The sequence below is a fragment of the Sorex araneus genome, chromosome 10 (assembly GCF_027595985.1).
Source record: "Sorex araneus isolate mSorAra2 chromosome 10, mSorAra2.pri, whole genome shotgun sequence".
In the NCBI taxonomy this organism is placed as follows: domain Eukaryota; kingdom Metazoa; phylum Chordata; class Mammalia; order Eulipotyphla; family Soricidae; genus Sorex; species Sorex araneus.
The window spans coordinates 14,329,961-14,355,431 of NC_073311.1; the positions used below are offsets into that span (position 1 = coordinate 14,329,961).

General features: G+C 38.7%; 1 protein-coding gene across 2 annotated transcripts in view; it reads right to left on the reverse strand.

The window, feature by feature from the left end:
* The window catches only part of ZFC3H1 (zinc finger C3H1-type containing), a 62,078-nt gene that overhangs the window by 34,089 nt on the left and 2,518 nt on the right, over positions 1–25,471 (reverse strand). For both annotated transcript variants that reach the window (XM_055118239.1, XM_004602674.2), the window contains exons 2-7: positions 22,204–22,620; positions 12,594–12,658; positions 8,616–8,814; positions 7,594–7,817; positions 4,871–4,994; positions 1,924–2,021 (exon numbers count right to left, since the gene is read on the reverse strand). In XM_055118239.1, coding sequence (XP_054974214.1) covers positions 1,924–2,021; positions 4,871–4,994; positions 7,594–7,817; positions 8,616–8,814; positions 12,594–12,658; positions 22,204–22,620 — 1,127 coding nt within the window. The remainder of the gene's footprint in view (positions 1–1,923; positions 2,022–4,870; positions 4,995–7,593; positions 7,818–8,615; positions 8,815–12,593; positions 12,659–22,203; positions 22,621–25,471) is intronic.

Below are 25,471 nucleotides of genomic sequence, written 5' to 3' on the forward strand. Positions count from 1 at the left end.
AAAAATAAAAAATAAAAAAAAATAAATGTCAAGGAACAGGAGCAATAGTCCAGTGGGTAGAGTTTGCACGTGGCCAACCAGGGTTTGATTCCTGACACCCAAACCTGCCAGGAATAAGTCCTGAGCACTACCAAGGGTGGCCCACTACTACTTCGTTAAATCCCTATAAATTACCTATTAGAGATTATCTATAAATAATCTAATCAATCCATAAGTTTAGATGTGTCTGCTTCAAAGACCTTGTATTTCTCATTTAGCTTATACATTCTCCCATTTCCCAGAGGAACACATTCCATGAAAGGAAAAACCTTCTTTCATCTCCAATAGTTTTCTTATCCTAAATTTCCTATAAGGGCACCTGTCTAGGAATTGTCAGAAAGCAAGGTCCTGCTAACCTACTGAGAGAGATTCCTGAATATGTCTCCAAGAATATGTCTTGGAGATTCAATCTAGAAATAATCCAGAACTTTTATTCTGTGATTCCACCACTTCCTTTTTTTTCCCTAAGAAATGGGGGTGACACATGTAAGGCACGAGCTCTAGCACTGACCCACACTCTCAGCCCTCCCTCCGTATTTTAAAGGTAGCTCTGAATGGAAACAAAATATGGGAGATAGGAAACAAAATATAGAAAGATACAGTTATCTTCCATCAGCCTATTTACTTCCAATGACAATGTTTTTTTTTTTTTTGCTTTTTGGGTCACACCTGGCTCTGCACAGGGGTCACTCCTGGCTCATGCACTCAGGAATTATCCCTGGCGGTGCTCAGGGGACCATATGGGATGCTGGGAATCGAACCCAGGTCAGCCGAGTGCAAGGCAAATGGCCTACCCGCTGTGCTATCGCTCCAGCCCCAACAATGCTCTTTTTGAGCTGAATTTTCAAATTAATATTAACTGTGTTAGGGCAAGGAATGCCTTAAATGCTTAGGGCTCTGAATTCTATCCTTAGCATGATGAATGTCCCCAGTCCCCAGGCACAGCCAGGAGAACAACCAGGAGTTGTTCAAAAGAGGAGAAAGTAAAGAATTTCTAGAAGCATCCTAAGATACTAATTCCAATTCCCAGAAAGGTAACCGAGAATAGTAGATAATCCTCACTCTGCTTTGGAATAAACCTTTTATATAACTACTGACAAGGAAAAAGAGTTCACTTTTCAAGCCTGTTTTTCCTTGAACACATATTTTGGTTGCTTGTCTCTGTCTAGTTCCTAGTCTTTTTAAGGGAGTGGGAGGAGGTTGGGGCCACACGTGGCGGTATTCCGAGATCACTCCTGGTGGGCTCAGAGGACTGTATGTGGTGCCAGGGATTGAACCAGGTCTGACACAGCAAAGCAAGTGCCCTAGCATGGTACTAGTGCTCCAGCTCCACATGACTGTCTGCTTTATCCACTCAGAGCCTATGCTCTCTCTTGAAAATGTACTTTCTCTCCCCTCAAATTTCAATAAAAACTATCTTGCTTCACAAACACACACACACAATAAATGAACACATTAAATACTGAAAACAGGAAGAAACTGAAAATTAGCTATCGATTTTGGCAGAAAAAAAAAATCTACCAAATAAAACAAACTCAAATAAATTTACTTCAAGTTCAGGGAGGTTCTCACAGGTCCAGAATGCAAGCTTTGACTGTGGAAACGCAGCAACACATGGTTCCCTGAGCCATCATGAGGAGTAACCCAAGCCAACAGCTGGGCATCATACCAACACCAACAACCCCCAGCCCTGAACCCCAACACCACTGGGGGTGGACCAATTGTCCCTCCCAAAATTATTCCTTTCACGGGAATTATTTTTACTAAATAATTCTGATTTGATAAGATCTTTTAATAGCATTATTCAATAGACAAGTCCGTTTTCAAAATAAATTAAAAAAGAAGAGCAACACCCTTTTCTCTGATATATTAATTCTCACTTACAGAAACCTGAGGTGGTGGAGGCAAAGAAATAGATGGTGCTGAAGAAAAATACCCCAATGAACATTCCGAGAAGAATGGTGGTTGCACCGGTGAAGGAGCTATAAAAAAACAAATTAGTTTAATAACAGAGAATTTTACAGGAATATGTTAAGCTTATGGATATTTTAAAGAAACATAGATCTAGATAGAGTACAGATTAATTTTATTCATCTCTATTAAAATCTTTATGCTCTATGAAACGATTTCCATGTACTTAAACTTGTCCTTGAGTCTTCATAAAATAAGTCTTCCACTTAAGCTGACAATTAGATTCTCAACCCTGTTCCCTTTTTCAAATGATTAACAAGTAACGGAGCAGAAAAGGCAAGAAGCATATTAAAAGAAAAAAAAAATCCTCTGAATCTAAGAAAAAGTTCTACCCAAAGGAAAATAATGCAGTGGCTTCCTCTCCTCAAAAGTGAAGAAAAAGACTATCATGTAGAAAGTAAGTAGAATAAAAATGAGATCTACTCAATTTGATCAATGAAATGTACATTCACATTTTAATATAACTCTGAATAGCTCTGATGCAAATCAGTTAAAACTATTAACACTTCTTTGATAGATGAAAATAACTATACATTTATTTTCAATCGTTTCTTAAGATGGTGAAATACAGCACATTCGAAGATTATTCTTGCTATCCAGTAACTATATACTTATTCAAGCTAAGATTTCTTCACTGTCCTAATAATCTCACAAGTCAGCAAAATATATTAACCACATTTTCTGACCCAAATAACACCATCTGAATATATATTGACCTTTAGAGTATTTTACCACCTCAAAATATAATTATTCAGGGGTAGGAGTGGTAGTAGAGTGGGTAGGGCGCTTGTCTTGCATGAGGCCAACCCAAGTTTTATCGCCAGCACTCCATATGATCCCCTGAGCCCTGCCAGAAGTGATACCTGAACACAGAGCCAGGAGTGAAATCTGAGCACTGTCAGATGTGGCCCCAAAACAAACAAACACATACACCACATACAGACACATACACCACATACACAGACACAAACACACACACTCACAATTATCCATAATAAATATGGCAAAAAAATTAAATGAGACAAAACTGAGTAAGGAGCATATTCTCCATACATTGAACTTTTTCATACATTAATTTTTTTCAAAATTCCTCAAGGATTTTTATAAGTACAGATCACAAAGTTATTTTCTGGAAATAAATATATAAAAAAATAAATATAGATAATAATACTATCAAAATTTGGAAACAAATAATTCATCTCCAAGAACATAAATATAACAAAATTCAAGATTAACCAAAACATTAAGTTATGAAATCAACATAAATAAGATTATCAAACATAAATTTAAAAGCAACAACCTGAAAATAGAAACCTAAATCATGAAAAGTTTACTTTTATTTATATTAGAAACACTGAAAATTGTTTCAAGTTCTAATCCAGCAGTCTAATCATAAGGAGAAATACACTCATCACGTAATCTCTCAAGTACAGCATTCCAGGTCCTGGAATACCAGCTGAACTCAGCTGTCTGCATCAACAGTGTATGTTTTAATTGACAGAACAGTTCCTCACTTCCAAGAGCACCTGATTATCCACTAAAGAAAACCTATCCCCTGGGGGGCGTTACCAGCACGCTCTCCGCCCAGATAAGATCCAGAGCTGCCAGCACAAAAGGAACCCTCTGCTCCTTAAAGACTATGATCCGAGAGGTCTTCTAATGCATTTTGGCACCCAGAGCAGCTTCTTACAGAAATTCAACTAGACTGAACTGAGCTAAAATATCAGAAACCCAAATGAAGAGCTCATGGAGACTTCATTCTCAGCAATGGAAAACAAATTATTAAATGATGACTTTTCAGCAGGCTTAATTATTGGGGGAAAATTCCAAATAATAATAGTGAGTTCTCTATTGAAATATTGAATGTATTCAAAGTATAGAGAGAATAAAGTAAAGATCATTAGCCTCTCAGGTGGGGGGTGGGAGGGGGGCATATTGGGGTTCTTGGTGGTGGAACATGTGCACTGATGAAGGAATGGGGGTTTAATCGTTATATGACTGAGACTTAAACCTGAAAGCTTTGTATTTTTTTCACAGTGATTCAATAAAATAAAATTAAAAAAAGAAAGAAAACCTATCCCCAAGGAGAGTTCACATCCTAGAATATGCAGTCTGACTGATGTCCAGTCCTCATCAATTCTGATGTGGCTTTCCAGAGAAGCTATTAGTATTCTCTTCACAACTCAAAATTCTAACAATATTTTCTCTACAAAGCAGATGGAAACTAAAAGTTATCTTCTTTTTGACTAAAGCAAAAAAATATCTTAGAAAAAAACAGGATCTTCTTTCACTACCTTCACTATTTAAATCAAATAGGGAGAAGTTTAAACACGTTTATTTAAACACTATCTGGTGTGTGCCGAAAGTAGACTGTAGACCGAACATGATGGCCACTCAATACCTCTATTGCAAACTGCAACACCCAAAAAAAGAGAGAACAAAAGGGAATGACCTATTGCAGAGGCAGGGTGGGGTGGTGGGGGATGGAGTGGGGGTGGCGGGAGGGATACTGGGAACATTGGTAGAGGAGAATGGGAACTGGTGGAGGGATGGGTAATCGATCTCTGTATGACTGAAATGCAAATACGGAAGCTCATAAGTTTGTAACTGTACTTTATGATGATTCACTAATAAAATAATAAAATAAAATAAAAAATAAACACTATCTGGAAACACAAGATACACTATAAATTTTATGTTCCTTCTCAAAAGTATTCACAGTAAGAAATGTCTGTAATTATACAATGCATCAGCCAATAGCACTCTCATTATGCATTTATTTGAAGGTTTGGGGTATCTTTATGAACATTTTTCTATTTAGTAATTGTGAATATGCAAATTTTTAAAGTTTTATTCATACCTGGAGAATTGGTTTCACTATCTGTATCCATAGCAACTTCTTCATAGTTATCATACTGATAAATCCCTCCTCCACTATCAGTAGGTTGCTTATCTAAGGATCGTCTTAGGTCAGGATCTGAAGACTAATCACACAACATTTTTTTTTTACATTTAAACCACCTTCTGTCTCCATTTATACTTAAGAAAAGACATTATAAAGCAGTATCTAACTTTTAGAAAATAGTATCAAAAATCATGGTGATGCTCACCTATCTCATCTGAGAAATCAAAGTACATGAAGAGTATAAAGTAATAGACAGTTTTAGTTATTAGCTGAAACGGGGCGGGGAGGGGGAGGGGGCCACACCCAATGCTCTACCAGGGGCCAGAGCAATCTTGCAGTACTAGAAGGGGCATGAAGTGCCAAAGATCAATCCCAGGGGCTCGAATATTCATGTCATGTGTCCAATGACTTGAGCCACATTCCCCAGGCTCTTTTAAACAAAAGTTAACCATAGACTATGCTAGACATAAAATACTCCAATCAGCTGAGACACTAAATTGATTTCTCTACAAAATAATCTGAATACTTGAACAGTCCTGAATACTTACAGCCTCTTTCTACATAAGAAAGCAAATTCGGATTTTTTTTCATGAAAGTTTCATTCACAGACATTAGTTTCATACTTAGCAAAACCTATCCAGATGGTTTTAAGAATAATAGAAGATATGACACTTTCATTGGTGGAGTGTGGAGGGGGGTGGGCAATATTCTACTAACGTGCTTTTGAAAATTCAATCAGTTATGCTTCTTGCTTAAGCAAAACCAACTCCCTATAATCAAGGAGAGGCCAGAGATAGTATACCAGGCAAGATAGTTGCCGGGTACACAGCTGACCTTGGGTTCGAACCCTCAACCACATTTGGTCCCCTAAGCTTGCCATCAGTGAGCCCTGAGCTCCGAGCCAGGAGTAAGCCCTGAGAACCACTGGGTGAGGGCCAAAAACCAACCAACCAACCAAAACACTCTTCAGTACACTCATTCTTTAAAACACTCAATCCTGTCATCTTCAAGTTCAGAATTATGGTGTCATTGATAATAGCACAAGATTAGCAGTTTTGGTTTTGGGGGTCATACCTGACAATGGTCAAGGGTTAATCCTACCTCTGCACTCAGGAATCACTTCTGGTGGTGCTTAGGAGACCATATGGAATGCTGGGAACCCAACCCAGGTCAGCTAGGTCAGCTATAAACAAGGCAAGTGTGCTGTACAATCTCTCCAGCCCAGCACAAACTTAATATTTGTTTTATTTCCTGACACCAATCCATAGAGAACAATGATTGATCTTTTTTTAAAGTAGTCCGTATCACCTAATCATGAACGATTTCAAGTTCTACATTACTAAACAAAAACATTACTAAGGAATTCTGCCCATGTTCTTAAGGAATAGTCATTTCTATTCCCTAAGAATGGTAGGACTTATAGAATATATAGAATATATACAATAAGAAGAAAGCAGGATTACTAACCATCCTTCCATTACTTAGTAATCCTAAGTAATCTAATATTTATAATTTTGTTTTTGTTTGGAGGCCACACCCAGAGGTACTCCTGTCTCTGCACTCAGGGATCACTCTTGATGGGTTCAGGGGACCACACAGGATTCCAGGAATCAAACCCAGATAAGTCTATGCAAGGAAGAGTTTTACCAGCTGTATTATGTTTCCAGACCCCTGCTTTCTTATTAATAAAAAGAAAGAAAAAAAGAAAGGAGGAAAGAAACAGGAAGAGGAAGGAAGGAAGGAAGGAAAGAAGGGAGGAAGGGAGGGAGGGAGGGAAGAAAAGAAGAGGGAGGGAAAGAGAAAGAAAAGAAAAAAGGAAAGAAACAATGAAAAGAAAGAAAGAAAGAAAGAAAGAAAGAAAGAAAGAAAGAAAGAAAGAAAGAAAGAAAGAAAGAAAGAAAGAAAGAGAGAGAGAGGGAGGGAGGGAGGGAGGGAGGGAAAGAAAAAGAAGAAAGAAAGAAAGAAAGAAAGAAAGAAAGAGAGAGAGAGAAAGAAAGAAAGAAAGAAAGAAAGAAAGAAAGAAAGAAAGAAAGAAAGAAAGAAAGAAAGAAAGAAAGAAAGAAAGAAAGAAAGAAAGAAAGAAAGAAAGAAAGAAAAAGGAAAGGAGGGAGGGAGGGAGGAAGGAAGGAAGGAAGGAAGGAAGGAAGGAAGGAAGGAAGGAAGGAAGGAAGGAAGGAAGGAAGGAAGGAAGGAAGGAAGGAAGGAAGGAAGGAAGAGCTAAGAACAGGCATCAAACTCAGGTCAGCCGTCTGCACGACAAGCACCTTACCTACCATACTATCTCTCCAGCCATGTATTCTTCTTAAAAATAAACAATAAATAATAATAATGATGATGATAATAATAATAAAAAGCAGCTAAAAGCAGGCATCAAACTCAGGTTAGTCATGTGCAAAGCAAGCACCTTTCCCACTGTACTATCTCTCCAGTCCCCTGCTTTCTTATTAAAATAATAAAAATGGAAAAGCTAAAAGCAGACACTTGCCAATAACATCTTTAGTCTTTGTGTCTCCTACTTCTAATATTTATAGCTATGAGAGATTCATTCTCAATTATAAGTACAATTGTAAGAGTTGTATAACAAACACAAAAACCTTAACCTCCTCTTAGCCAAATGACTTAATAAAAAGCATAAAGACATTTTGACCAATGCTTTATCATATTTTTGCTTTTCTTACTTTACTTCTTGATCTCCTCTTTCCACCAACTAATTTCATGAATCTATTATATTGCTCTTCCTGATTTGAAAGATCTCGAATTTTTCTGATTTCTTCTTCTCTTTTCCTCCGCTCTTCTTCTTCAGCTTGTTTCCTCTGATCCTCTTCTTTTTGTCTTTCCTGTTCTTTTTGTTGCTGCAATTTCTTCCAGGCTTTTGTTTGCTGTTTCCTCAATGCTTGCTTAGCTTTAAGTGGGAAAACACAAAAACATCAGTATCTATAGTGTTAGAATTTCCCAGAGGATTAAAAAAAAACCTTTAGAAAGTATTTTCATCACAAAGAAGCAATACTTAAGCTGCCTGACCCTGCACATGGACAAGCCCTGCTTCACCTCCAGCACTGCTAAGTCCACAAAGCACCCCTGGGAGTCACCCCAGCACAAAATGAGGAATAGTCCAAACACTGTCAAGTATGGCCCAAAAACCACCCTCCTCTCCGGAAAAAAAAAGGGGGGGGGGCTGGAGCAATAGCACAGCGGGTAGGGCGTTTGCCTTGCACACAACCGACACGGGTTCAATTCCCAGCATCCCATATGGTCTCCTGAGCACTGCCAGGAGTAGTTCCTGAGTGCAGAGCCAGGAGTAACCCCTGTGCATCGCCAGGTGAAACCCAAAAAAGAAAAAAAAAAGAAACCTCATTAAGTCATATATGCAGCCATTCCTCCAAACTGTTAATGTAATATTAGCCTCTAATCAGGTCCCTTTTATAGCCCAAAATAAACTTCCTGGATAAAAGTCTACAAGCTTGGGGCTGGAGCGATAGCACAGCGGGTAGGGCCTTTGCCTTGCACGCGGCCGACCCGGGTTCGAGTCCCAGCATCCCATATGGTCCCCCCAGCACCACCAAGAGTAATTCCTGAGTGCATGAGCCAGGAGTAAACCCTGTGCATTGCCAGGTGTGACCCAAAAAGCAAAAAAAAAAAAAAAGTCTACAAGCTAAACTAACATGTAGAATAAATAAAAGAATTTAACAGAAATCATCACCTGTAGTGCTAACTTTTTTGGCTGAATGCGTTTTTGTGCTAGTTTTAACTTTTTGCTGGACAGTTTTCATCTTCGTCAACTTTTCTTTGCTTTCTTTCATCACCTGCTGTTCTTTCTGTTGCCATTTTTTACTGGCTGACTGAAGAGCCAAAAGCCGAAGTTGTAGTTCAGATAGTTCCTCTTCATCTTCACCTAACGTCTTATTCAAAAAGAGAAAGAAATTGTTATACTTTTAAAATTCCAATACTTGACCTTAAAAAAGGTTTTTTTTTTTTTTTAAGGTCAAGTATTGACTTCAAAAAAAAAAAGTTTATCAAGAGACAAAGATATGGTTCAGTGGTAAATCACATAGCTTACATGCTAGGTGAGTCCTGAGCTCAATCCCTGAGAGTGAAAAGAGAAATTTTTCTACCAATTCAAATCTTTGAGATGAATTGAAACCTTTCAGTTTAAATGAGTTTTAAGGCAAATGTTCAAAAAGAACATAAAAATATTCTAAATCATTTACCACAATCCTATACCCTACTTGATCTGTGTATAGTTTACATTTATATAATTTAAATGTGTAGGGTTGGGGGAAGGGGAGAATAATAAAAATGATGATGCAAAAACTGGAAATTTAGACTTGCTATCTGCATTCACTGGTCTTCCCAAATGAGAGAATGAATAACTGATGGCATCAAATTCAATAAATCAACCCAGGAGACGAGAAATAAAGAATAAAGTGGTTCCATAACCACCTGCTAACCTCAGAACTGTGCTGCTTTCTACATCTCTACTAAAATATAACTACAAACACAAAGCAACCTAAGCAGACATTCTTAATTTGACTTCTTGGACTTGGGAGAGAGTTGGTGATGAAGTAAAGTGGCTCTCAGACCTCTTCAACTCTCAAAGTCTGCAAAGCTTTGTTTTTCCTCTCTATTGTGTGTAAAGGGAGAAAATGAATCTAAGTCTCAAAATGGTGTTGGCGTAATCTCTAATGAAATATTCTTAGGTAAGCTGTAATCAATTTTTCTAAAATCCAATCAAATTATTAAGCAAAAAGAGGCTAATAGATCATACTGAATTGTTTCACTTTAAAAGAAAAAAACAAAGAAAAGAAAAAACAAAGAAAAAAAAGAAAAAAAATGAATTGTTTCACTTTAACAACTGAACTACCATATGCTAGTGCTTTAGTTTGCCCAAACTATAACTACCCTTTCCACTACTGAAAAATATATGTAACAAATGACTTGAGAATTATGACGACTCTGGAGCAAAGAGCTAGTCCAGGCTAAAGCCATCTGCCCTGCATGTGGTCAACTCTGGTTCAATTCCCAGCATATGGTCTCCTGATCCTCACTGGGAGCACCCTAAGCACTGAGCTGGGAGTAGCCCCTGAGCAAAGCCAGGTGTGGTACCAAAATACAAACAAAAAATTAGTCATTCTTTTCCCCTCTACGTCTTTTAAATAAACTAAATTCTATCGCCTGATCATGTTCTAGAGTCCTACTCTATACAGTGGTATGAGCCATATGTAGTTATTTACATTTATTTGAATAAAAGGTTTAGTTTCTCATGGGGCAGAGCCATAGTACAAGAAGTACGGCACACCGTGCACACGGTAAACGTGGGTTCAATCCCAGGCACCCATACGGTCAGTCCCCTAAATCCCCAGGAGTGATTCCTGAGCTCAAAGCCAGGAGTAAGCCCTGAGCACTGCCAGGTGTGGCATGACAGTACAGCAGGTAGGGCATTTGTGTTGCACGTCACCAACCCTGGTTCTATCCCTGGCATCCCATTATGGTACCCCGAGTACCACCGGGAATAATTCCTGAGTACCAAGCCAGAAATAACCCCTAAGCATAACCAGTTGTGACCCAAAAAGGGAAAAAAAAAAAGTTTTAAGGTCATACTAACCACATTTCAAACGCTTGGTAATCAAGCTTTGATACTAAAGAGTACAGATACAAACCATTGCCACTACTACAGAAAATTCTAGAGCCAAGGAGAGAGCTTAAAGGGGTAGAGAGCATGCCTGGCATGCGGAAACCTTGGATTTAATGCCCAATACCATGTGTTTACTTAAAGTAACAACCAGGTCTCCCTTGGGGCCCTCAGAACTGCTGGGGCCAAGCAGTGCTCAACTGAGTATCATGGAGTAGCTTCCAGGCTCTCTGAGCACTGCTGGGTAAGCCTCCCTAATCCCCTCCAACCCCACAGACATTCCCAAATGCAGCAGATGAGGATTCCTTTCTCCCCACATCCCTGCAACACTGGTTGCTTTTTAATCTTTGAAGTGTATTCCAGTCTCATTGGTATGAGGCACCTCAAGGGCCCAAACACTCTATTCAGAAAAGATATCTGTACTCCTAAGATCATTGCAACACTAGCAGTGGCTACTGTGTTCATTCACAGAAGCCAAAATCTGCAAACAACCCAAGTGTCTGAGAACAGATGACAGGATAAAGACAAAACCATAAAATTTGTTGCCATGGGCGGAACTAGAGAGTATCATGCTGAGTGTTAGAAGTTAGAAGGATAGGGACAGATAAAGACAGATAGAGAGGGACAGATATAAATGATCTCGCTCAAGTGTGTGACATAGTAAGGAAACAACAAATACCCAAAGGCAACAAAAACTGAGCAGCGTGGGATGGAGGAGATGGGGGGAGAATAGGACACTGGGACAAAGGTAAAGGAAAGTTGATTCTGTGGCAGAGGGGGAGTATTAAAATATTTCATGCACAAAGCCCTGCCATTATCAGTACTGTAAATGAGTCTAAAATTTTTTTTTAAAAAAAGTAATACAAGGGGGCTAGAGCGATAGTACAGGGGTAGGGCGTTTGCTTTGCACTCGGCCGACCAGGGTTTGATTCCCAGCATCTTATATGGTCTCCTGAGCACCGCCAGGAGTAATTCCTTAGTGCAATGCCAGGAATAACCCCTGTGCATCATCAGGTGTGACCCAAAAATCGGGGGGGGGGGGGGACAACAACCAATAGAAATCTTCCTATGTAAATGTTAGTGCTACAGTAATTATGCTACCTAAACTCTTAAAAAATTTTTTAATTGCAATTATGTCAGCTCTCTATGTGAGCAAAAGCAGGCTTGCGCTAGTAAGCATAGTATATAATTCTATACACTAGCATCCTGGGTTTCCCAAAAACCTAACAACAAATTACTGAATGGGCTGAAGCACACACTCTGCACACAGGAGACCCGGGTTTCAAACCCAGCATCACAAAGTCTCCCAAGCATCTCTAAGAGTGATTCCAAAAACAGAGCCAGGAGTAATCCCTACAAACCTCAGTTTGTGACCCAAATAAACCTCCCACCCCTCTCAACACTGAGTCCAACAAAGGTTAAATAGCTTACTCAAGATCTTTCAGCTAAACGGAACTAGAATTTAATACTGTCTAAACCAAAAGACTTCCAATGCAGGATAATGCCCCTAAATTTAAAAAGAAAAAAAATTTATGGATAAAAATTTGAAGTTTGAGACAGAACAATAGCTCAACGAGTTGAGTATATGTTTTGATGTGAAAAGTCAGGATTTCATTCCAGTACCACATGGTACTCCAAGCACCACTGGAAATAGTCCCTGAGCATCATGGGTATGGCCTAAAACCAAACATAAAAAAAATGGTGGTGGGGGGGAGGGTTGTTCTAAAAGATCACCTGTAGATGTGTATCTACATATATATTTATATATATATATAAATATATTGTGTACGTGTATGTGCATACACTGGGTTCATGGAAATTATATTTAATTGAAACATTTTTAAACATATGCATAAATATAACATTTCAATTAAATATAATTTCCATGAACCCAGTGGAAAGATACTCTAAAACTTCTTTCCAGATTAAGAATTGTGTTCAAATGACAAAACAAAGTGAAAAGCAAGAATTTCCTTTTAAAAAGAACAGCATAAAGCAGCATAAGAGTCAATCTTACAGGATATCCCATCATATAAAGCCGAATCTTACCTTTTCAGATAGAATATCTGAGCTACTAACTCTTCTTGTTAAATGTTGTTCTTTATCTTCTAATCCTTTTAAAACAAAAAGCATACTTTGAATACTCCTTAGGATAGCAATAGTAACCAGTCTAAAATATAATAATTAGCAGTAATTATTTTAAAGGGTCTCATTTTTCTCACTCTCTCAACTAAAAAAATACAGCTAGGAAAATGAAAATCTGACTAAAGATCTTGCTATTAGTCTCCTTCTAGAAAAAATGTGCAAAAATGGTTCAAAATTATTGAATTAAAACTGTACTTTGGGGGTTGGAGCGATAGCACAGTGGGTAGGGCATTTGCCTTGCACGGGGCCAACCCGGGTTCAATTTCCAGCATCCCATATGGTCTCCTGAGCACCGCCAGGAGTAATTCCTGAGTGCAAAGCCAGGAGTAACCCCAGCGCATCGCCAGGTATGACCCAAAAAAAAAAAAATTAAAAGTCTACTTTGACAAAATCACTTCTGTATTACAACTATTTAAAACAAAACATGTGTAAACAGTTAAGAAGCAAGAGTTATTACAAAATAAATAATACACACTGATGAAATGATTAGTTTATACCTCTGAAGTTTAATTCAACATTTAGAAGTTATAATAGAAAAATGGCTCTACCACTTATTTAGAAAAGCGCCAGCAAAAATAGTTTAAATGTCAAAACAGGGTTGGAGAGATAGAATAGCAAGTAGGGAGCTGTCTTTGCACACAGTAGATCCAGGTTTAATCCCCAGCACCCAGTATGGTTCCCTGAGCCCAAAAGGAATGATTCCTGAGCCCAGAGTCAAGAGAAAGCTCTAAGCACTGCCAAGTGTTGCCCAAAACAAAACAAAAATCAACGTAAAATCATCCACATATATTACCTACTAAAAACCTAGAGCCCAAATTTCTGAAAGTAATTTACAAAATCTTATATATAAAAATCTAAGAGAACCTGAGGCCAGAAAGACAGTGCAGAGATTAAAGTTCCTGCCTTGCATGTAGTACATCCCAATTTTATCCCTGTCATCACTTGGTCCCCCAAGCACCATCAGTAACAACCCAAAGAGTACACGCTTGCATGTGGAAGCTCCAGGTTTAATCCCTAGCATGGTCATGGACCACCACTTGGGTGTGACCTAAAAAAAGAAAGTTGAAAAGCTAAGGCACAAACTAAGCTTAAACCTCAAACCAAGTTTATTTTATTTATATTACATCTTTCTATGCTACAAATACCCGAGTTTGACTGCTCAAGCTGACCTCTTATAAACTTATTCAATAGAGAAATTACTAGAAATATTCTAGACAAAATATATAAAACCACCACCAGTTTTTTATTTAGATCAGTAAGGCTTATTCTGAATGTGACTTAGCTGAAACATGATTGACAAATTAGAAAATAGCTTCAGCATAACATAATTTTAATGTTTGCTTATGAGCAATTCAGCTCTAAGAAATACTAAATAAATGCAGAATGGGCACCAAGGGCATCTATCTGTGCCATTCACACTTTGAGCATCTATTAGCTACTTCAGTACGTGGTGATGAAGTTACATCATACTATCCAATTTCAGATAATCTTCCCTTTTAAGCTTCAATCTTCCATACATCGACTTCCCACACACTTGCTCTTCTTCAAGCAAAATTACTATAATATATTGAGCATTTTTATGAAATTCCCTCCTCCCTTCTTTTTTTTTTGTCATCGCAGTAACGAAGGTCACACACTTTAATTGTGGTGTCTGCACATACTTGGTTGTGGAAATCAGATCCAATGTTGATCATACTGGAGTCATGTGGGATATTACCCCAATTCAAACTTGTGGTTTCTTGTTTACACACGTGTTTGCTGCTGAATCTTAACTCATCCCAGAATTTTTAAAAACTTACAAAGCTGCACGACTTATTGGTAGTAAGTTCCTTTTTTTGCTTTCAGCAGCTTTTGAGCTATATACGCTTCAGTGCCAGAGATCCAATAGGAGCCAGCTGCCTATAAGACAAGCACCTTCTCCCTAGTACTATCTCTTCAGCTCCCATGTGTCTTTTTTATTTTTTATATGCCAATGACAAAGTTTTTGAGTGTCTTATTTCCCTAACTCCATTTCCCCCAGAAGCCCTATAGTTTTATACTGTGAAATACTGTGGAATGTATTTTTAGGAATGCTTATGACATTGAAGAAAAACTGCTCACAGTTCAAAGAACACCAAATAGTAACTATCAGGAAAAAACAATTTAAGACAAATAAACTTCAAATACTAAGTTCAGAAAAGGTTAAACATCTCTCTCTGATCTGAAACCTGAGTTTTAGTAGGGCATTAAACGTCTATCATTTGAAGATTTCTTAGATATAAAAGGCGGGAGCACTGCTCTGAGGTAGCAGAGACCAGGATCGATTAAGCAGGCAGGTACATGAGGAGCATAACACTACTTTAAAAATAAGCAATAACCACACATTACAGATAATGCAGTTTATATAGATCATGAAATATCTATAACTACCCAAACATGTAGATTTAGGTAAGCACTGTTCTCCCATAGATCTCTATAATAAAATTACTTAAATGTTTCTTTTTTGTAGGGGGTCTTGCAGTTCGGTAAACACCAGCAGTGACTAGGGACTTCTTACATCTTGGTACCAGGGAGTCCTTGGAGCTCTATTGGAGGACTGAAGTTCAAGCTACAGGGATTGAACTTGGGACTCTCGTATGCAAAGCATGCATCCAGGCCCTCTGAGTCATCTCTCAACTCTTCTTTACCCTGGGGTGGGGGGAGAAAAACTACTCCCCTGCAGTGCTCAGAAGACCCGCAGACACTCCAGCAATACTCAGACCATCTGATGCTAGGCCTGACAGGTGCTCAGGCCAACAGTTCTGGCTGGACTCAGTGATACTTGGAGCCACCAGGGTCACACTCCATGGAGCTTGGGAGACATATGATGCTGTGACTCAAACTCAGAGCCTGACACATGCAGTTTAAATGCTCCAAAACATTCTGAGGCAACACTTAAAAACCGGTCTTGTGCGGTGATGAAAAAATTTTAAATTACCCAAAATTCTAGACTGCTGGTTGGTCATCAGGATATAGGTGACTGTGAAAATTGTAATTAGAAATGGAAAGAGAATGGAAGACTAAGGGCATAAATAGTAAAGAAATCATAAAGTATTTTTAAATGAAAATCAGTTATAATAAAACCCACACATGAAGCTGAAGAGACAGCTCAGTGGGTAGGGTGCTTGCCTTGCACACGGCAGACCCAAGTTTATACCACATATGATCCCCCAAACACCACCAGGAGTAATTCCTGAGTGCAGAACCAGGAATAATCCCTGAACACCAATGGGTGTGGCCCGAAAAATAAACAACACCTTCCCCAGCCTCCAAAACATAAGTATTGTTTAAAAAATCATATACACTATATATCAGTGCTGGGGATATAGCTCAGTGGTAAAATACAGATCTCACACGTAAAAAACCCACAGCAGAAATCCTCAAAATTTCAATCCTGAGTCAAAATTAATTAAACAAATACATAAAATAGCCTACCTACAGCTTAAAGAAAACCTGAATTCCTCTGCAAAACATTCAAGGCTCTTAGGAATCCAATCAGTACTGCACTTTTTAATTTGTACTCGGTCATTCCCAGAAACATACCATTTACACTAGGTTACACTTTTCCCATCTGCTTGCCGGGAGTCACGGTGCTGAATTAAAGAGGAAAAACCCTCCCTGAGAATGTGTAACTAGAGTCAGTCACCACTCAGGTTAGACACTGGTACCACTTGAGTGGTTCTGCAGCACTACAAATATAAAGTATTCCCTGGGCAAGACGCTCCTCAGCAGCTTGGCAGCTGCAAAAACAAATCTGCTCTGCAGATTCCACCTTTGTCCTAAGACTCGACCAATTCCAAGGAAAAAAATTGAAAAGGAAAATGAGCATGACAAGAAAAAATTAAGTCAGTCACTAAATATTTAAGAAAATAATATTAAAATGTCAAAAATATCAAATCACCTCACGGTGATCCACAGATATTGGGAGGAACAAAATATCTAAGGTTAACATGAAGGGGGGTTTTCTTTGTTTTGTTTCGCTTACTCCCAGCAGTGCTCGGGAGACCGTATGGGGTGCCTGGTGCTGAAGGCGACTGGCCACGTGTAAGGTAAGCATACAACCCGCTACTCTATTGCTCTGGCCAATGTTAACATGCCTGAAGAAATAAAATTAAATCTAAAAGTGTGAAGCAGGGTTCGGAGTGATTACACAGTAAGGAGTTTGCCTTGATGCCGCCAACAGGGGTCCAATCCCCAGCATCCCATATGGTCACCAAGCAATGCCAGGAATAATTCCTGAGTGCAGAACCAGGATTTACCCCTCAGCATTGTCGGGTGTGCCCCCCTCAAAAAAAAAAAGAAAGCCTAAATAAAGAGTAAAGCAAAAAAATTTATTTAAATGATTTGAAAACAAAATAAAACTATTGTTTTAACAGCTTTGCATTAAAGCTGGGGGACTGGAGTGATAATACAGTAGGTAGGGCATTTGCCTTGCACTCTGCAACCCATATGATCCCGAGCACCACCAGAAATAATTCCTGAGTACAGAGCCAGGAGCAACCCTGAGCACTGCCCGGTGTGGCCACCACTGAGTGTGACCCAAAAAGACTAAATAAATAAATAAATAAAACTGGGGCGGGGGGGGGGGTGGCAGAGAGTACAGGGCTTAAGACACTTGCCTGGGCATGAGGCTGACCTGGTTTGACCCCAGCTCAATTCCTGGCTCTGTATGTCTTCTGAGCACATCCAGGAGTGATCCCTGAGCACAGAGCCAGAGAAAAAGCCCTGAGTGCCAACAAGTGTTCAAATAAGTGCATGAAAAAGTAAAATGATAAAAAACTGTACACTGCATCCTTGGGCGTGATTAGCTGAGAACTGCTTGGGGCCCCAGGCCCCTTGCAGCTCCCCCCCCAAAAATATATATATACATAAACTGCTAACTGAATTTTTAAGACATAATCAGTAGGCTGGAGAGATAAAGTAGCAGTTCAAGTTCTTGCCTTGCATGCTGCCAATACAGGTTTGATCCCCAGCACCACATAGGTCCCCTGAGCATTACCAAAAAGAAGCTCTGAGCAGACAGGTGTGGCCCAAAAGTTAACAGCAACAAGATAAAAATAATTGATGAGCTTATGCACATTAGACACAGCTAAAGAATCGATGACCTGAAAAATGCCACATAAGAAACTTGTTTTCAAAGAATACAAAGTTACAAGAAGCTAGAAAGTTTAAATAGAAGATAAACTGAGAAAATTTAATATAGCATACATCTATAGTTTCAGAAGGTAAAATATTACTTTATCATTGATTTCTCAAAATTAACAAAAAGTACTGCAAACTCAACTCCATGCTAGTAAGCAAAAAACTATAATCAACACAGCCTGGTAAAAGGCAAATTTAACAAACTCAGTAAAATACTGAGCTGTTTGTTAAAAAGGCGGCTGGAGTGAAAGTATAGTGGTAATGTGCTTTGCCTTGCACATGGCTGACCCAGGTTAAATCACAGCCACTGCATATGGCACGCCAAGCCCTGTCTGGAGTGATCCCTGAGCATAGAACCAAAAGCAAACCCTGAGCACACCAGGTATGACAAGGAAGGAAGGAAGGAAGGAAGGAAAGAAGGGAGGGAGGGAGGGAGGGAGGGAGGAAGGAAGGAAGGAAGGAAGGAAGGAAGGAAGGAAGGAAGGAAGGAAGGAAGGAAGGAAGGAAGGAAGGAAGGAAGGAAGGGAGGGAGGGAGGGAGGGAGGGAGGGAGGGAGGGAGAGAGAGAGGAAGAGAGAAGGAAAGAGAAAGAAAGGAGGAGAGAGGGAGAGAGAAAGAAAAAGAGAGGAAAGAAAGAAAGAAAGAAAGAAAGAAAGAAAGAAAGAAAGAAAGAAAGAAAGAAAGAAAGAAAGAAAGAAAGAAAGAAAGAAAGAAAGAAAGAAAGAAAGAAAGAAAACAGACTGGAGATATGGCCCAAAAAAGGTGGAGTGCACACCTTTACATGACAGGCACTGTGCTCAACTTCTAGCCTGGCATGATCCCACACAAGAGTAGATCAGCTGTAGCCTGGTAACCCCCACTGGGCTCAATCAGCAGAGCAGTGAGCCTCAACACTGGACCAAACTTCACTGGAACTGATCTGTTTCCACCCAACCCCACCAAATGAAGATCATGAAAATTTAAAACAAACGATCTAATAATCTACACATTCATTTCAAAGCATAGAACAGAAAGACTGATCACCTACAAGACCAGCCAAAAATTCCACAAATATTTAAAAGGTTAGTATCCTTTTGTGGTGAGAGTTGATACAATGGATAGGGCACTTGCCTTGACATGGAACCTGGGTCCATCCCTGGCACCACATATGGCTGTACCTTCCTACCCCCAAGCCCTGCCAGAGGCGACCCCTGACTGCAGAGCTAGGTACCCCTGGGTGAGGCCCCAAAAGCAAAAGAAAAAAAGAAACAGATTGGTATCCTTTAGATCTCATTCTCTAACAATATCATTGACTTAGAAATCTTTTTGTTTTTAAAGAAAAATATAGATAGAAAATCCATATTTGGGAGTTAAGAGACACTTTCAAATGGCCTACAAACAAGTAAAACTAAAAATACATAGAATAAAAGACACTTTACACATCAAAGTGATGTAGTTAAAGTGAAATTCGTATAGCCCTAAAAGATATGAAAGGCAAAAAGAGTTAATGATTTTTAAATGCTATTATGCATTTATTTCTAAGGAAACTTTTGGTAGGGAAGGCACTAAACCTGGAACTAATTTCATGGGGCAAAAAGGAATTGACTAATAAATGATATAGATGATAGAATTAGGGGGAAAAAACTTATTTTGCTTGATTTGGGGCCACATTGGGCTGTGCTTGGGGATCACTCCAGATGTTGCCAGGGTTCAAACCCAGGTTGGCCATATGCAAGAAAAGCGCCTTACCTGCCCTACAATCTGCCCCCAGATTGTATACTTAGAGACAATGAATAAACAAGATAAATACATTTTACCCAAAATACACTACCCAGAATTTGAAAGGAACAAGTAATTTAAAACCTTCCAGAAAAAAACTATATCCAGGTTTTCACCAATAAGCTGTAAGATGTACCAAGAATGATTCCAATCTCACTATTACAGAGGATAGAAAGGAAACCACTCAAAAATACATTTTGAGTATCACATCCTTGTATTAAAACTAGGCAAAAATGAAAACCAGCTCGAGAGAGATAGTACAGGCGCTGAGAGAAAGGGATGGACTTATGGTGCTTGCCTTGCCAACCCTGTTCCATTCATGGCACTGAATATGGTTTTCTTCCCCCACACCCCTACCCTCAATACCACCAGGAGTGATCTCCGAGCACAACTAGGAGTAAGCACCTCCAGATTAGCACCCCCTGCCCCACTCCCCCAAAAAGAACAGCCACTGAGGTGCAGAGAGAGCTCAAGGGCTGGGTTCAGTCCCCAGCACCGCATGTTCCTCCCTGCACTCAGCTGGAAGAGACCCCATCACTCTACGCACAGCTCCTCAGAGCACTGCCAAGATTACACACGCATTACATGCACCTAGATGAAGATCCTTAAAAGAACATCAGCAAAATTTTACTTAAAATCACACCAAACTGGAAAAACCTATGATGATGATGATGATGATCACCAAATAAGCTAAAGGTTAGGAAAGGGAGGAACTGGCCATCATAGAGCGGTAGGTAGGGTTCTGAGAATTGATGAAATTGTTGTCCATCTTTATGTGCTATTTCTATAACCTAGGAAATTAGGCAAAACATTCATTGTACCACCTAATTATACCTCTAGCTCTTGTTTCTCTTTCGTAACTGGGCGGCAGGTGACATCTATACAACTGTTTGGTCAAAAGAACTAGGGGCCAGAGCAATAGTACAGCGGGTAAGCCTTTCACACAGTCAACCCGATTCCCCAAGATGGTTCCCGGAACACCACCAGAGTGATCTCTGAGCACAGAGCCAGAAGAAAGCCCTGGGCATGCCTGGGTCTGACCCAAACACCAGAAAGTTAAAAAAAATTTTTTTTTAAACTCAAAGACCTATAATAACTAAATGGGGTAAGTTTTACTGTACATAAATTATGCCTTCAGAAAAATAATTAAATCTAATCCATTAACTTAAAACAAATCATAAAATCCATTATGGTAATAAATTATAGATGAAAAATTAAATGCCCTTCTCAGTTATGAAGAAAATAGATTTACTAAATTTCAGCATCTATTCATGATGAAAATTGCAAACAAAAAATACTGGGCAAAACTCCATTAAATAAATTTTTTTAAAAAGTTTAAAATATCTCTCTCCCCTCCGGGAGAAGGCGTGGTGTCCGACATTTTGTGGGTCCGTTGAGAAGGTACGAACTTGGTGGCGCGGGGGGAAAAAAAAAAAAAAAAAAAAATGTGTGCTTTGAACTTGAAACAGCCGCAGGATACAGAGCCAGCCCTAGTCGGGCCCGTGCTCGGCTCCGGCCGGCCGGGTTTTCGGCCCGGGCGCCCATGCCCCTGCAGAGCCGGTGGATGTGGAACAAGCGGGAACCAGAGACAGCTTTAGGAACTGGTTTCTGGCAGAATTTTCCCAGGACTTTATACAGAAATCCAAAACCGCGCGGACGCGTCAGCGTCCGCGCGACTTAACATTTATAATTGTCATCAATGTGAAACCGTTCCATTTGAACAGGTCAGACTTGGGGGGGAAACTCCAAATAATAACAGTAAGTTTTTGTTGAAATATTGAAGATTCTTAATGTAACAGCCACCTCTGGACTATGAGCTAAGCAAAAGCCCCACGCTGGCCAACGTGGCGTGGAGTACACCATACTATGAGGCGCAGGAAGGGGGATGAGGGGGAAAAATTAAAAAAAAAAATGGAAAAGGAAAAAGAGAAAAAAAAAGAGAGAGAGAGAGTTATGTCAACTATAGTGAGTTTTGTGTTGAATTATGGAATGTAATCAAGGTAAAGAAAAAATGAAGTGAAATTCATTAGTTATACAGTAGGGGGTAGGGGGTGGGGGCGGGGGGTAAACTGGGGTTTCTGGTGGTGGAATTTGGGCACTGGTGAAGGGATGGGTGTTTGAATATTGTATAACTGACATATAAACCTGAGAACTTTGTAACTTTCCACATGGTGATTTAATAAAAATTAAAAAAAAAAAAAAAAAAAGTTTAAAATAACTGTCAAGGAGCCAGAGAGATAATACAGAGGATAAGCCATTTGCATTGCATGCTGCAGGCCTGGCTTCAATCTCCTGTACCTCATTTGGTCGCCTGAGCATGCCAAGAGTGATCCCTGGGCAAAGAGCCAGGGGTAAGCTCTGAGCACCATCAGGAGTGGCACAAAAACCAAAAATATATATATATAAATGTCAAAATACCTTTAAGTTAGGTAACAAAGATATTCATTATCATTTAAATTTGGAAACAAAACTTGTCAATATTCAATGACTGTCTACATAAAAAAAAATTTCACAATTAAAATAAGTTAATGAAATATACTAACAAAACGAGTTACCCCTAGAATTTTATAACTAATTTAAATCTCTAATTCCATTACCTTGGCTCGATTCTGTAGTGTCCGGTTTCAGGGAAAGCTGTTTTGTTCCATCTTTAACTTTTTTCAACCGGTTCTTATCTCCTGGTAAAGTTAATTTTTGCCTGAGTGGTTTTAATTCAAATGCCTGAAAAGTTTTGACTTGGGTTTTCTCCTCAGGAGCTACTTCCTTACTTGAGTCCTTTGTAATACTGACAGTATCAGTGCTAGTTTGGTCCTCACAGTTCAATGTTTTAGGATCTTCCTGCACACTCTCTTCTTTGCTACTCAAAGCTAGTTTTTCATCCTTATTGATACACTCTAGTTCCAACTGTATTTGTTTATACTTCAAAAGTAAATCTTCAAAAGTTTCTTCCCCACAGTTCTCACTTTTTGATGAGTAGCTCTGTTTTCTTGATGGGGATCTTCCAAAACTTTTGGCTGAACAGCACATTAAGGAAATCAGTGTCCAAAAATTTTCCAGTTACTTTAACAAAAACACAGTAAGTTACAGATGAATTATTTCCCTTTCTAATTTGCTTTTCAATAAAAATTGACATTTTTAATCAGATTCCATTTAACATGTGCAATTAGTGACCATTTTCACTAATGTGACTATACTTCAAAATTTAATAGGTATACATATAAACACCTTGCTTACAAAACCAATTAGTAATTAGCTACAGTATCCAAAAGTATCCCCGCTTATTTAAGTTATAGCATCTTTCCTTTTTAGATACCAGGAAGGCTTATAACAAGCTGGATATTACAAGATTTTCTCCTGAAGGAAGAGGGAGAAGGTGAATGGCTTGTCACCAATGTGGGTAATTTTCTTCTTTTAAATTTCTTCTCATGTTTCAAATTGGAAAAAAAATAAAGGTTAAAAAGACGACACTGACAAAACTTATTTACAAACAAGAAGCATTTTCTTAAAAACCTAATCATAACAATCATAACTCACAAACTAACATTCCACACATGACAAACAATGAACAGTTATATAATTTTTAAAAGTCTTTTTAACAAGGACTTAAAGATTTTTCATCACTTTTCTTCTCTAACATAGAGGAACAGCAACAGGATTTCTTCCTTGGGAATGGCTACAATATTTTTAATTATAATTTTTAGACAAAATAAATTACTTAAATCATTTATGAGATTTGTTACATCATTTTCCAGCCCCAAAATTACCAAGTAAAAGCACTTTAGAAAGTTTTCACACAACTTGTCATTTAGCGACTTGTAGACCAATTCCCAGTAGGCTAGAATAGTATAGTTCCCTAAATATACTTCTCTTTATGACAATTTACAAGAACAATTTGTGAAGATCTCGAACTTCCCTAATTCAAGAATGTAAATCACCAGCAAATACTACAGAAACTGTTCACTGCAACTGAAAATCTGTTAAGTCTACAATGAAACTTCTAGAAAAGTTTTGGTTCTCTGAGCTCATCTATTTCCAAAGAAGTTTCTTGAGATTAGTTTCTGATTACCTATCCTACTCTTGAACCAAATATAATCTGGCTTCTGCTGGTATTATTCACCAGGCTTCCTAAACCTTATTCCACCTGCTAATCTCTGCTGCACTGAATACTAAATCACTTGCCTTGGCTTCCTTACCACTTTGTTTTTTCTTTAAGTCTTTATGATTCCTCCAACTGCTGCAATAATGGTGCTCTCCAGGGAGCTTAATTTAGCTAACACTTCTCTCTTTTTCAATTTTATTTTAGGCATCATGATTTACAATAGTGTTAATGGTAGGGGGTTCGTACACAAAACATTCCAGCATCACACCATCCACCAGTGCATCCTGCATTCCTATACTTTGTCTCTTCATTTTGAGCAATTATAAGTATTTCCAATAGTTAGACACACAACAACTTGTTTTTGAAAGACATGGAATTCTGCCTTCCACAAACCCGTTCCCTCATATTTGTAACTAATCTTTCTGGTATATAAATCTGATCAGATAACTTCCATTGTTTAAATCTAAGAGCCCAAAATCCTTAAATCGCATAAAATGACTTACTTCAGGGTTTGACCTATACTTCTTTTCTAATCTCAGTTTCCTTTTCATTAAAGTATAGTTTTATGTTAGATTTTTCTGCTCTTCAAATTGACTCAATCCAAATTTCACCACTTAAAGAAGAGGATTACTTGCTTCCCTCATTCCACTGTTATGTACACTTGCATATTAATTGTGTAAATAACCAGCATTTATCTTTTAGTGGAGCTATCTAAAGTCACAACCCACAGGAACTAAAGAAAAGAACCAAAGTCTTCCAGAAAAGTTTGTAAAGGCAAGAGTAAATACACCAACAAAAAGGGGAAGATGAATGTAACTGAGTTGTGCCTACAACTTATTTACTTCAAGGTTAAATAAATTTTATTACTGACAATATAAAACAGCTAGGATGAAACTAACCCTCAAAAGATTTGCTTTTAAGCTGTAATTTCTAATTGAAACCTGGTTTTAAAAACAGCTATTTGACCTTTACAGCTGTAGGTCAAACCTGAAGGATTTTCTACTGATGAGATGCTGGCATAATTGTCAGTTCTTATCAGACTTAGAAGTTTAAAACAGCAGTCCATTCAAAAGTTAAAATAGATTAACAAACATCTTTTGCTATGAAAAAGTAAGAAAATAGAAAATAGGAACTGGGGTAGAATCTTTTCTTCAATAGCTTTAGTTTTATCCATGTACATTATTACAGAAGAAAAAAGCTTAAAGAGTAAAATAATTCACTGAGGCAGGGAAATAATTCCAAGGGCTAATCACTCGCTTCGCATGCTGGAGGCTAGAATTTTATTGGAACATGTTCCCCAAGCACTGAGAGGCAAACCCTAAGCACCTGAGCTTGCAATAGCTTCAGTACCTGGATGTGGTGGGGGGTAGGGGGAACCACACCAACTACCTGTACTAATGTACTTCACACTGTTAGAAATGAGCCACAGAGTAACTCTTATTCACTCTTTTTTTTTTTTTTTTTTTTTTTTTTTTTGCTTTTTGGGTCACACCCAGCGATGCACAGGGGTTACTCCTGGTTCTACACTCAGGAATTACCCCTGGCGGTGCTCAGGGGACCATATGGGATGCTGGGATTCGAACCTGGGTCAGCCTGGGTTGGCCGCGTGCAAGGCAAGCGCCCTACCCGCTGTGCTATTGCTCCAGCCCCTCTCTTATTCACTCTTTATGCAATGTTTGTAAAACAATATTATAATAAGCATACAGTAGACATGACTATAAGTGAGTATGATTGATTTTGAAAGAATTTGTATTACAAATTTTGTT